The sequence below is a fragment of the Argentina silus genome, assembly GCF_951799395.1.
Source record: "Argentina silus genome assembly, chromosome: 4".
Classification (NCBI taxonomy): Eukaryota; Metazoa; Chordata; class Actinopteri; order Argentiniformes; family Argentinidae; genus Argentina; species Argentina silus.
This window is the reverse complement of record NC_139658.1, coordinates 20,143,027-20,157,472: the sequence shown is the minus strand read 5'-3', so window position 1 is coordinate 20,157,472 and position 14,446 is coordinate 20,143,027. Positions and strand designations below refer to the sequence as shown.

At 44.5% G+C, this 14,446-nt stretch overlaps 1 protein-coding gene across 2 annotated transcripts; it reads left to right on the top strand.

Moving 5' to 3' along the window:
- Positions 1-214: 214 nt before the first annotated feature.
- On the top strand, positions 215-10,283 carry gata2b (GATA binding protein 2b). 2 transcript variants are annotated; one of them, XM_083668012.1, is made up of 6 exons: positions 215-388; positions 781-1,257; positions 2,043-2,630; positions 5,705-5,850; positions 9,085-9,210; positions 9,933-10,283. In XM_083668012.1, exons 2-6 carry the CDS (start codon positions 1,029-1,031, stop codon positions 10,221-10,223), a joined length of 1,380 nt encoding a protein of 459 aa, XP_083524138.1. In that variant the 5' UTR covers positions 215-388; positions 781-1,028; the 3' UTR covers positions 10,224-10,283. The 2 variants fall into 2 exon arrangements, with proteins under 2 accessions (XP_083524138.1, XP_083524137.1); XM_083668011.1 differs by lacking the exon at positions 215-388 and having other exon boundaries at positions 630-1,257; positions 5,693-5,850.
- The last annotated feature ends 4,163 nt before the right edge of the window (positions 10,284-14,446 follow it).

Here is a 14,446-nt window from a genome sequence, read left to right as displayed (position 1 = left end):
TTTCTCCTTGCTTAATAGTCACAGACAGCCCCTCTATTCGTGTGGGCGGCGGTCCGATGCTACAGATCGTAATAGGTGACCCTGTTGAGTTGTCAGGGTTGGCAAAGACGAAATCCAATTGGCTGTACTGGAGTCAACACTGAAGCCAAGACCACGCCCCTGCGCGCATGACATGGAATTCACTGGCGCCTGTGCTGACAGTTAGTACAGCTGCACGTCGCTAAAGGCCCGGAGTGTACCCAGCCGATAACCCTGCACAAAAACCAAGGAAATTGACTGAACCCTTAAAATTTGAATCAACACAGGGGGAAAATAAATTCGAGAGCGGGAAGGAGGATTCTCCCAAAGGATCTTGAAAACGGAATTAAATTGTGGCTGAGACAACAAGGTATTTGCATTTAAGATTTAAGTTTATTCTTAGTAGGAATTGAAGGATTTCTGTACAATCGGCTATGTAACAGATTTTCTGTGTTATTGTCGATAAGATTATGAAGACATAGGCTGTGCTTGTGCGTGGTCATAAAAGTAGCCTACTTATTCGTGCGCGCTTGGATGAGGATGGGTCGGTGATTCCGTTCAGGTTATTCTGAATCAGGGTGGGTGGGGACGACTCGTTCTTTATCTTATGTTGCATCTTTTCATGCATCACTTACAAAACGCACCTAAAAAGGAGCAGCCTCCATGAGTTCTTCTCTTAGAGGACTGTACGGCGACACAGAAATAACCACGCAACACCTTGTATATGCCTCTAAAATATTAACATCATATATTTGGTTGTAGGCTAGCCTACTACAGGTGTCCAGTGTCAAACAGGACTCCATGCCTGTTGAATAAGGAGAGAAGAGGAGCTCGTCGGACAGCGAGTGAGGACGAACTTAAAAGGAGAACAGAAAAGACTGAAAAGGTTATTTCTACAAGGAAGGCATTTTAATTAGTTTTTTTTTATAAAGGACAAAGAGGAGAAAGAGAGGACGGTAAAGGAACACATTATCCTCTCCCTAGAGAGGTTCTTCTGTTGTTAGAGAACCATGGATGTAGCGGCTGATCAGCCCCGATGGATGGCGCATCACGCCGTGCTGAACAGCCAGCACCCGGACGCGCACCACCCCGGCCTTACGCACAACTATATGGAGCCTACGGCACAGCTTCTGCCCCCGGACGAGGTGGATGTTTTCTTTAATCATCTGGACTCGCAGGGAAACCCGTACTACCACAACTCTGCTCATGCACGGAGAGTCTCCTACAGCCAAGCTCACGGTAAGATCTCACCACTTAACCTATTTTACTTGTTTTAAAACGTTAGATAAGGTGCCCCAAACCCGTGTTTGATTTTATAACACGATTTAAATACCAGCATAAAAAGATGTGTGCGCGCTGATTTATTTAGTATTTTGATATTACAAAAAGTATTAGCCTATTTTTTCTCAACGCAATCCTAACACAATAGGCTATTGCCTTAGGCGTATACATTATTGGTGGGTTTAAGTAAATCGGTTTAATAGCCGTATTGCATGCAAGACTGATGATACCGAAGCCACACATAGCCTAATTCCGTTGCTGTTATAATCAGATACAAAACTAAATAAAGACTCCCAAGAAAAGTTGTTTATACGAAAGGATATTTGTTTATGACAAAATGGATGGAATTTAAATAATTTTAACCCTTCCGCATTGAGGAACTGTCTCTTAGCAAAGCAACTGCATAGATCAGAAGAGAAATTACTTAAAGCCTTCATTTGTCGAGACAAGTAGGCCTAGGCCTTAAAGGCTTCTATTCCACGACCTAACACATTTTCTGGGGTTATAAAATGTGTTTTTTGTCTGCCATATATGTCTCCTTAAAATGCTTAAAACTGTGTATTTATGAACATTGTTCCATATGGGCCACTGCACTCACGAATCATATATTTACGCACAAGGTTGAAGGATTATTGTCACATTTGAATCAAGCCAGCGTTCTCAATGATCGTTAAATCAACAGAGCCGTGAGTCTATTTTATGAATGCCCATCAATAAATACTTTTTCAACTGTTATTTCACAGCTCGCCTCGCTGGGAGTCAGGTCTGTCGGCCGCATCTCATCCACAGCCCGGGGATTTCATGGCTAGAGAGCGGCAAAGCACTCTCAGCGGCTCACCACCACAACCCATGGGCGGTCAGCCACTTCAGCAAACCCGGCCTGCATCCCGGTGGCTCCGGGGCTCCGAACGGCCTCTCCGCGGTTTACCCGTGCAGCAATTCCAGCACGGCCTCTGCCTCCTCGCTAACGCCTGCGTCCCATTCGAGTCCCCATCTCTACAGTTTCCCCCCTACACCGCCGAAAGACGTATCACCAGATCCCGGGGCTGCCTCTCCCTCTACAAACAGAATGGACGAGAAGGAGTCTATCAAGTACCAAATGTCGATATCAGACGGGATGAAGATGGAGGGTTCCAGTCCACTTCGGAGCAGCCTGGCCTCAATGAGTGCCCAGACCCCCTCCACCCACCATCCCATACCCACATATCCCACTTACAATCTCCCAGGAGCGCACGAATACGGTGGCAGTCTGTTCCATCCTGGTAGCCTGCTAGGAGCATCGTCCACCAGCTTCACCCCGAAATGTAAAAGCAAAACTCGGTCCTGCTCAGGTGAGTATCGTCTCAAGCCCATATTTAAAAAAAAATATGACGGCATTACATGATATTACCCTATATTATACTTCTACGGTATACAAGTAGAAGTAGTAGTCATGATGATGATGATGATGATGATGACGAGGATGATGATTATGATAATAATAATAATAATAATAATAATAATAATAATGATAATAATGATAATAACAATAACAACAACACTAATAATAATTATAATTATAATAATAATAATAATAATTGTTAGCCTATTATTATTGTTATTGTTATAGCCTAATAATTCTATACAGTTATTATTATTATTATTTATTTATTTTTAATTATTATTAGGCCTACCATTCGTATCGTTATCATCATCACAAATGATGATTGAAACACTATCATTTAAACAGAAAATCAGTTACCCCGAAATGTAGAAAATGACGTTTTAATATGTCTATTACAGGCTAGTTTATCTAAAAAGAAAGTTATTTAAAATCTTAAAAATTGCCTGACAAAAAGTTAAGGCAATCGAATTGCTACCACTAACCACCGTTTAGGAAGTAACACAATTTTCAGACCAAACAATAGCCTATGCTAAAAAGTGTACTTTATAATTTAATTATGGCCTTTGTGGAAAACACGTTGTACTATAGTCGCCTGTAATAGGCCTACAACAAAAAAACAAAAAAATTACCTTGGCTTATCGAAATCTAACTCGACTGTGATCAAATGCCAGTATCACTTAAATTGAAACGTTACACAAAATAAATTGATTTGTGGTTAAGGTATAAAATACGGATTGGTCTGGTTATCTTTGGGTATGCGCGCGTTGTCACAATTCCTCCTGAAGCCAGGCACCGGTTTCTGCGATCCAACTGACAGACAGGCTAGATAAAACTGAACCAGTGTCTTACACAAACAAACACACAGGCTATATAATTCCACGTGTGAACGTTTGTCATAACGTTTGATAGCCTATGCAGTTTGATATAGGCTTAGGCCTAGTTAGACGGTATATAGTTATCATGTTGTGTATCGTCATACATTCTCTCACTTGGCTCTATATCCCCATCTCAGACACTTGTCATTCCCATTCCAACAAAAAGGTGCCTTATGGGCCAAGGGACAAATTAAAAACATGATAAATCATGGCTTTGTTATCGTTGGAGCAAAATCTAATTATGAGCGTCAGGTTCAACAACGGGAGGCTTTTCTAACCGACGCTGTGTCCTCAGAAAATAAAACGCATTTTGCTTTGTTGGTCTGAGAGGATAGGTATGTAGGCCTACCGCCTCGGCTCGCGCACACCCAATCGCTGTCATTCGGCGGAGCGCGGGCGCGCTTCGGCTGACACGTTTATTATCCTCTTTTGTAAACCGCGACTCAATTACGCTCGAGCTGGCTCGCCCTTGAGAACGGCGAACTGGATACAGCCCCGGAGGTGTGAAAAGAAGATCCGCTCGCGCATATAGCCAAAAACCTCAGTATTTACAATGAGCCGTTTCTTTGTTACATAATACAGCATTGTCGCGCCTGACATTTGGCGACTAGGCAGAGCAGATTGCCTCGGAGGAGACCCCTATCTTATAACTGGCTGCACATTTTCTTTCACAGAACACCATAGTAATTTGTTACAAAAAAAAAAAATGTATTCAACAATATAAACAGGCATTTGATGTCTCTCTCAACATAAAACCCCTCAGAGTACACTTAAAATTAGAACCTCTATCCCTTTGCTATTGGCAGTCTTTTTCTGACAGAGGAGCAACTTCCATCAGGAAGGACAAGGTGCTTGGCAGTGGGTCCTCCTCAGTGATAGATTGATGGGTTGGGGCTCTCCCTGACAGTCCAGAATAGACTGCCCTGTTACTAAATACCTGTCCTCTATGGGGGAAGTCAGTCTCGTGGTGGCTTGCACTGGGCCATTCCTTAAAACGCTATAGCATCACAGTATTCTAGTGAGAGTCCCTGATCATGCATACCTTAGAGGCACTTCCTGTTTGACTAACCCTAATCCAGGCCCCCTTCCTCTCTCCTCTCTCACTCCTTGTCTGTGTCCCCCCTGTATTCTCGCCCTCTCTCTCTTTGCTGTCCATATTTAGCACTACCACAAACTATAAGCCAAAAAGGCCCCAAGAAAAGGCCTGTTACCACTATTTTAATAGAAAATCGAATGCACATCAGTATCGCACAAAATGGTTCTCTCTCCATGTGCTTTGGATAGAGTAATAGGCTGTGAGTGGACTATAGACATCAGTGATCAGACCATTGCTGACACACACACACACACACACACACACACACACATGCACGCACACACTCATACACACACACACACACACACACACGCACGCACACCGCACACACACACACTCTCAGTTAGTGCTAGCCACTAGTGCAACAGGACTGTGGCTAACACCCATGAGGCTAGAGTGGGGATGGAAAGAGAAAGCCACTGGTCCACAGATATAGTCAGCCCTCAAATCAACCACAAAGTTTTTATCTCCATTGCTTACTGTTTATCTATGGGGGGGGGGGATCATCCGTGTAACAAATGGTAGAGGTGGTCTGCGTTCAACTGTGGGAGTACAGGCTGCCCTCGTCTGAAATAGGCCCTGTTTGCTCGCTGATCCACAACTGACAGAGAGGAACTTGACAAGATCAAACAGAGCAATGCTTGGCAGCTGCATTTTGATGTGTTATTCCAAGAGTCTGCAGAGGGTTAAACACACACTCACACACACACACACACACACACACACACACACACACACACACACACACACACACACACACACACACAGTCCTGATTCACTAACTCATATAAATAGGATTTCCTGAACAGATCTTACATAACCTTCGAAATGTCAAAACTTAAAAACAGAAATGTTGGCGGTGCACCTAATATAAAACAGTCCATCCTTAGTTTCCCAGTCTCCGTGCAAACTAGCAGTAAATTCTTCTAAATGTAATAAATATCCCCCCGCTGTTACTTCACAGGGGTGTCTGGCAAATGCAGTTAATTGAGTTTACAGATTAATTTTATAAATGTCCCTGTGCTTTCTCCCTACCTGCATGCTGCTCAGAGGGGCGTGAGTGTGTCAACTGCGGTGCAACCTCCACGCCTCTGTGGCGGCGGGACGGGACCGGCCACTACCTGTGCAACGCCTGCGGCCTGTACCACAAGATGAACGGCCAGAACCGGCCCCTCATCAAGCCCAAACGCAGAGTGGTGAGTCCAAGAACCGGCAGAACCAGCAGAACCAATCCAACGGCAACACACACACACACACACACACACACACACACACACACACACACACACGATGAAAAGAGGGGTGGGGTGGTGGTGGGGGGTGGGGGGGGACTAAGAGCACATAGTGGAGGGGGTGGAGGTGGGAGGGGGGCACAATTCCAGGAAAGTTATATTTTCTCAATCAGTTTCCTGGAATTGTGTTTCCCACTCACCCCTGTACTCCCATACACAAGCTGTTAGCGGAGTGCGGCAATCTGCGTTGTTTCTGCTATCATTATTACCGTTACTTCTGATAGTGTCACTGATAGCAGGGACAGCGCAGGGGCTCATCATCATCCCTCACACACCACCTCACACTCAGTGGCTATCAGCCATAAAGAGCAACTGGTGTACAATTCAGTCACTGGGCACCCTTCTTCGCTGCCCATGATGCCTGGGTTTCTTTGTGAGGGCGTGCATGTGCTATACTTGTAAGTGGTTCCACTCCCTCTGTTGCATGTGGGACTGAGGCTGCTTCGCTGATGTCACATTGTGTACTTCTCATCATGAACTCATTTCAACATCAATGTTATGTTTTCCTCTGAGGGCAGCAGGTCAGATTTAGACTGATATAGACCAGTCAGACAGCAGCTCCATCGACTATACAAATGTTGTCATTACTGAAAATAGGCCTCTCAGACTAAGGGGTGACCGCGTAGATGGCACATTTTTTCATTTATTGGGGTTAAATGTTAAAAGTGGTTATTTTCATGAGTTTGATACAATCAACTAGCCCTTAACTTACTAGATAGGAATAAATACAAATATATAGCCTATAGCCTTTAGCTTGTATAGCTCTGGCTTCTGCAATCTTTCCGTGATTTAATGACAATCAGCGTGGATAAAATTCAGCGATGGAGGAAATGGATATCCCTGACAGTCACTATGTGGGAGATATCTCCAGAGAAGATAAATCATTGGTAGTCTACAGGCCGAGGCACAATGATTCGCATGCACATTGTTGCAGGCAGCCTTTCTCGCGCGCACCTACAGTACGGGCAAGACATCTTGTATACGGTCTCCTAAATTACTACGCACCTTGACAGAGTGAAAACATAATTCTATCATTAAAATTACAGAGTCGCACAATTATATGCGTGTCATAAAAACATCGACGACAATATACAATAAATATACAATATACATTGTTATTATTATTGTTATTTTAATAATAGTATGATTATTATTCTCATAACTTTCTACGCATGTAGAAAATAAATGTGTATATATATATATAATAAATAAAATAGTTTGTAAAATAGACCAAACACAAATATCACTGAGCGAAGCATAATTCAGTCATTACCTCTCCGTAATGTATTATTTACGCCCCTGTTAAATAAAGACACGTTTAGCCGAATTATCGTCCTCAATCATTAGACTGCGATCTGCGGTCCTATAGCTTACACAAATATATGGTGTACTAGGCCTACCATACAGTAGGCCCATTGCTGTTTTAAAATTATTCTGATGTTATAGATATACTTATTTTTAAATAGCATTTAGAATCAATTCCAAAATGTCTCAGGATGCAAGATATAAATGGCAGGCATAGGCTACGAATAACCCTATTTAGAAATATTAATGGTGGGCCAACATAAATTGATTTAATTCAAAATTGCATGGCAGTGTGTTATTCAAGGACCCCCATCTCAGCCCCTTGTATAGCAAACGATCGCTCTGGCCTTGTTGCCTTCGGCTTTAGAAGACGTTTTGAAAATTCTTACTGCTATAATGTCCTCAGTTGTTTTTCTAAATAATTTTGTTGGATTGTTTAGCAAGTGTGTTCAACAAACCGTTTTCAGATCATTTATAAACTGATCACTATTTATCGTGACTTTAAATGTTTTTACCGTGTAGGCTATTCTTTGAAATGATTGCTTTATATGCCTCCTTGATTGCCCGAATGATAGGCCACGGATCACAAGCAGATTATAGAAACCCCCCCCTGTATTTTAGGCATATAAATGTGTCTGATATGTTTTTCTTTTTTGTCTATGTATCTGAAAAATCCATTCCCTTTTTCCATATTATGAGTCAGTGCCGGTGCGTTTGTACTTTTCAGCTCGCGTGTTTTCAGTGCTCGAGTATAGGGGCCTTCCAGTTGTTTCCTATCCGGATATCTGCCGGTACAGATAAGGACGAGAGGCCAGGGCATGTTTCCGTCCGTGGCTCGCTAACTACGCTTCGTTTTTTTTTTTATATAGCAGTGGTCAAGCTGGCCAGTCCCCAGCACCGAGCATATAGTAAAGCGATTAGGACAACATTTCAGGACCCAGTTGTGTGCAAAAAAATAAATGAAAACGCGAGGGAGAATGGGTATAAATCAATTTATTTTCTCACCTCTCTTCTCTTGACTGTATTGTGTCAAGGTCAGTCCTTGTATACACATTTTCTTGAGAGTTTGTTTATATAGGTCAGGTTTCACACAAATTGGCTCATTCCCTATTTGACTTAATAGAGAGGTGCATTTGCATTAATCCATATATCTGTACTGTTCTGACTGACACGCAGATTAACATATTTTGCTGTAGGGGAATACTTCAATTGTATGCGTGTGTAAATGTCTCATATTAAGTGTGAAGAATCCATCTGCAATGACATGGAATTGCAAGCAGCCTGGGTCTACGCCCCCCCCTTGCTATACTTAATATCCATTGAATAGGCCTAATGCATTTTGGCATCTGAGAGGGTGACCTTTGATTGTCAGTATTCAGGTGAACAGTGACAGTGAAATAAAGAATAATGTTCATGCTGTGAGAAAAATTTAAAGGAAATAATATTCTTTCTTGTGCATGAGCTACAGTATTCTTATACGATAATCCATATTGATGTATGCTTATTGCCATAGACACACACCAGTACAGTGATATGGAAACAATTTAGTGTACTAAATGGGAATGAGATGGGAAATTACAGATTATGCAAAAAAACAATGAAACAGTCATGTGATATGAAGAAATTGCTGAAAAGTCATACGCACACATTTCTAAAAATTGCCCCCCCCTGCCCCCCCCCCCCACCAAGGAAAGAAATACCGCCTGACCTATTGGCAGCCATAGCATGCAAATGATATTGACACACCGGCCAGACAGTCATTCCTAACCTACGCTTTCAAGTGTGTCCGTGCTATTGTGGTCTAATAAGGGGTGTATTCATGTTTCTCTGCAGTCTGCCGCCAGACGAGCCGGCACCTGTTGCGCTAACTGCCAGACGACCACCACCACGCTCTGGCGGCGCAACGCAAACGGAGACCCCGTGTGCAACGCCTGCGGCCTGTACTACAAGCTGCACAACGTAAGTCTTTGACTCTTGACCGCGAGCCGGGGCCCACACGGGGTCAAACGGGGTCAAGTCAAGTAGACGGACAGGTTGCATTGATTGGAAGGGGGAGGGGGGGGGGGGGGTAGGGGGGGCGGGGGGGTAAAGGGAGAGAAAGAGAGAGGGATGCGGAGGGGTTGGTGCTCAGACGCAGTCAGGCCCCGTTGGTGTTTTCTTTCTTTGTGCTGTATTGTTTCCATGGTAGGCGTCATCCCCTTGAGACTCACAATGGTGGGACTGTTACTCACTGGAACGGCGTCTGTTCAAATGAGCCAGAGACCTTCAGCCTGAGCATACGCAGCACAATGCAATGACATGTATCCATATAGGAAATGCATTTCTTCCTCTTATAAAAAAGAAAAAAAAAGAAAAGTGGACTTGCTAGTCTGACCCCGTCTAGGAAAGTGGAATAGAATAGGCGTACGTAACGAAGACCTATGTACACTAATTTTGGATTTAATTATATAGCTCTTTTTCAGAGAGAGTTTTACATTACCCGGGGGCAAACTCATCCACCACCTTTGTATTCAAGTAGTTCATTGTAATGGGGTGAGAACAGATTGCGATTGTATATAGTCATTCAACTCAAACAAATACTGCTGAGTTAGTAATAAACCATCAATAAATCATCAAAACAGGTCACTCACCGCCCCCCCCCCCCCCCCCCCCTCCCCCCTTCTGCCCCTTCTCCCCCACAGGTGAACCGGCCTATGACGATGAGGAAGGAGGGCATTCAGACGCGCAACCGAAAGATGTCCAGCAAGAAGAAGGGCAAGCGTTGTGGAGACAGCTACGAGGAGCTGTCCAAGTGCATGCACGACAAGAGCTCTCCGTTCAGCGCCGCCTCCCTGGCCGGACACATGTCCCACATGGGCCACCTTCCTCCCTTCAGTCACACCGGACACATGCTGCCCACCCCCACCCCCATACACCCCTCCTTCGGCCACCCCCACCACCATTCACACAACATGGTCACGGCCATGGGGTGAGAGAGAGAGAGAGAGAGAGAGAGAGAGAGAGAGGGAGGGAGGGAGGGAGGGAGGGAGGGAGGGAGGAAGAGAGGGGGAGAGAGAGGAGGAGGAGGAGGAGGAGGAGGAGGAGGAGGAGGAGGAGGAGGAGGAGGGGGGGGGTCAGTGGAAAAGGCACAACGGAAGTAAAGAAGTTGGTCTGGTGAAGATTGTTCCGTTTTCTAAAAAAGGGGGCTGAGGGCATCACGTTTGAGGACGATGTGTACAATGTTAAAGATATGCATTCGACATGTGTGTGTTGATTGTCTTGCTGTATAGAGAGGATGTTAAGGGTACAAGGGGAGATGAGGTGAACCAGGAAGCAGGGATTAGGGAGGGAGGGGGGGTAGGGAGGGAGGGAGGGGGGGGGGGGGGGGGTTATTACTCCTCACTAATAGGTACCTGCTCAGACCAGAGATATAAAAACCGCACCTCCGCCAACCATAAACACACGATTGCACCATTTTGCTCCAGTCAGTGGTCTCCTCGACCCTCTCTGACTCCCCCCGTCTGGCTGCGTTGGTATGTGCCGGGCAGGTCTGTAGTAACTGTGAATATTGTAAATGTGTGAGATACAGTACAAGAGCGGGGGAGAATGGATCAGCCTCGGGGCGAAGACAGAGCGACTCCCTTCACACCATTTAATGAATATATGCTGGATTTCTGCTCATGGACTTGTACTATTTTTAATGGACATTACAAAGAAAAAAAGAAACAAGCAAACAAAAAAAGTTTATAAAGCTTCATTTGAAACAGTTTATTATAATTATTGTTATATTATTATTGTTATTATTGTTATTCAGGTAATTTATTTTCACGCTGACTTTTCTTGTTTTTTTTTTCCCTCTCACCTGAAACATGGATATTTTATCACCGTTTCTATCGTTATGAATATATTTTTTTTGCTGAAGCGCTTTCTCTGAGCAGTTAAGCATTTCCTCTTCATGATAATAAAGAGATCAAGTTGAATTCCCCTGTCTGCTCTCTATTTACATGATATCCAAGTGAAGGAGAGAGCTGTGTGTACAAAATCTTCAACATGGTGACTGAGAGAGATGGGCCTGCGTAGAGTGGGCATAGAAATGGGCTGAATAGAACAGATGTCACCATTAAACTTCACCGCCCAGTGTTCGCCAGTTGAGATGCCATATTGGATTTGTCAAACCGAATCGGAGCACACTTGTGCTGACCATGATTCAAATAAATCCCCTTTTTGAATGTATACGCTTATTTACTGTACATGCTAACATTAAAAGCAACATATCTGTTCTATAAATCCTATTTCTTTGCTTTGGACGGCCTTGTTGACTTGTTGTCCAATTCTACATTACCTCGGTCACTCTTGTTGTTCCATTACGGTTGTCATGGTGATGCGCTGTAGCCTCTCCTCTGCGCCTGTAGTACCTCTTGTTTCTCTGCAACGTCTCTGTGTCATAGCTTTTGATTCGCTTTTCTACCAGATAGAGAAACACAGGACTGCTCATTTATACCTGTCCAAAAACAATTATAACCTGACAATCTGGATGCCATTACATACTGATGATAATAAAGAAACCTGTAAACATTCATGTGACGGCTCTGAGACTTCATTTACCCCCGAGGAGATTACGACCCACCAGGGTTAAGGGACATTTCACTCAACTGAGGAATTAAACAGAAATTCCTATTCCCCTTTCAAATGCCCTTTATGCTTTTTCAATTAGATTTTTTTCATTGGAATTGGAATGTCAGTTAACTTCCTGAATTGAGCAAACACTGGGAATGGGAACAAGGAATTTTGAGGTGGTTGTTCCAGCAGGCTCCGCTCAATTTCCAAGCGATCCTGGATGTTGCAGAGTTAAGTTCATTCTCTCTCAGCTGCATCATAACCATAACCATAACCATACCCGTCTCTTCCTTCACATCATTCCCTGAAAACTGCATGAAATGCGCAAATCAATGCCAAATAATGTAACCATATAATCACATAATGCCATTTAACAGATGCCTTTATCCAAAGCGACTTTTCGTACAATGAGTTCATAGTGTACATTTGTAGGATATACGGTCCCAGCGGGAAGCAAACCCCCCAACTTAAGTGTTGCAAGCGCCATGCATACTCTACCAACTAGGCCTCACAGGACCACGAAGAAATGAATGCTAAATAAACCTGATAGAACCCAAAGGCCAGACGTGACATAAAACCAATCTTTTCTACCATCTCGATAGATGCGCACTGCATGCAACGTATGTCATAACAAATACTAAAACACATAACATTCAAAGACCTCTTCCAGGTAATGAATACCTGCCTGAAATGTCTCTCCAAAGAGACGCCTCTCTCTGAGAACACATAGTCCAGCTGATCCTCAGTGTATATGAGAGCGATACAGTAGTGAGACCTTAAACCCTCTTGGCATAAACCCTCTTGGCATTGGATTTTCTAATTAAGTTGCTAAGCTCAAAACATTTGAGATATGTAATGTTGACAGAATTGGAGAGGTTTGAACCGAATTGACAGGTTACTTAACCAGGAGCGTCTGTTCAGTAGAAAGGACTCTTGTGCAATAGTAGGCCCCTCTCTCTGTGACACACTACTGTGCTATTATGCCATTCTGGCTCTGATGAACCCGGGTGCCATTTTGGCTCTGAGCCTTGCAGTCTCTCAGCCTGGCTGTCTGCACACAGAAATAGAATTAGAGAGTGCGTCTGTATCTCTGAGAATGGGAGATCTTATGAAAGCCACATGAGCGACGGGTGGTCTTCCCTTCAGGGCCACAGGACTGGGGTCTCCAACGGCACACAGCAGGGGTCATCCCGAGTGCGAGGCCTCTGAGTCATCCTCCCTCCTCTCCAAACTTACTTGACCTTTCACCCGGGAAGCACTTACACTGTCACTCTTGCCAGACCCTCCCACTCTGCTGCACACAGACATATTTACAGACCCTTTTAAAACGTCACATCCACCCTGGAAAATATTTTAAAAATGCCAAAACAAAGACACCTCCGTCGTAAAGAACGAGGGATGAAAAGCGGAGTGGTGCTAATAAAGGAGGGATCGGCATCGAAGACGTCTCGTGGAGTGGGGCGGAGGAGGGCAAGGCTGGGGCGGATGAGGGGGTTAAAAGGGGAGCTGGTGGGCCTCCTAAATCAGTGACCTGTGAGGTTTACAGGACACCCCCCCCCCCCCTCCAGCCCTCTCCAGCCCTCCTCCTCCCGGACCATTTGTTTTTCCACCAAACTCAATTAATGGTATCAAAAGCAAGGCCAGCCTGGACTTCAGAGGGACAAGTTAAAGCAGAGATGGAGATAAAGAAGATGAAAGAGGAAGCAGATTGCTTCAGTTCAGCTCTGGGTCCCTTATGAAGGGGGGAGGGTCGGGGGGGGGGGGTAAAGTTAGTTCTCCAGAGGAGGAAGGACATACCACCCCCCCCCCCCACCCCCCCCCCCCCCTCCCACCCTCATCCTCCTAAGATGCCAACAAAACAAGAGTCACATCATCAAAGAGCATCGTCAGAATTCACAGTCAACGATAACTGGTGCAGGAGGTGAGTGTATGGTTGGGCTGTGCTCAAAGTACCAAACATTTTACTCGTTACGGATTTTTTGGGCATTTTCCAGATATGATCATCATCCGATCAGTTTGAGTATTATTAATTAATCAAATAATCCGTTATCAGGGAAGATTCCTTTTGATCTCAAAGTAATGACTCCATTGGCCAGTTTAGCAGTTTAGCATCAACCAATGGGAGGAGATGTGCGCGATGCGCATGTTGCAGTTTATGAGGAGGAGTAGTGACGGGCTACATCGTTAATGTGCGCTCTGACCGACTTAAAAAAAACACCCTCGCCATTAGTTTAAGCATTTAAATCGCATCTCCGGTTGTCATCCGAGCATCATCCGATTATGAGTATCATTTACAGATACAAGTACGGATATGAGTATAATGAGATCGGTGCATCCCCTAGTGTCTGGGGTCTAACCATAGATACCACGTTCAGCTAGCTGTACTTTCCCCAGGCACTCCTGACCCCCGTCGATGAACAAGGTGGTACAGCACAGGCCTCATCTGAAGAGGAGGAACAGCATTACCCTAGAGAAGTGTGACGGGCAGGGTTCAAACCCGGGTGTCCCACACGGAAGACACGAGCGTCTACCATTAGGCTGAGATGACATCCTCTCATCAAGGTCCGGGGGTGACACTTAGTTGACATGACTCATACAG

Coding starts and splice junctions, on each gene's coding strand:
- gata2b (XM_083668011.1), top strand. CDS start 1,029: ATGGATGTAGCGGCTGATCAGCCCCGATGGATGGCGCATCACGCCGTG. Junction 1,258..2,042: donor CTCCTACAGCCAAGCTCACG/GTAAGATCTCAC, acceptor GTTATTTCACAG/CTCGCCTCGCTGGGAGTCAG. Junction 5,851..9,084: donor TCAAGCCCAAACGCAGAGTG/GTGAGTCCAAGA, acceptor GTTTCTCTGCAG/TCTGCCGCCAGACGAGCCGG.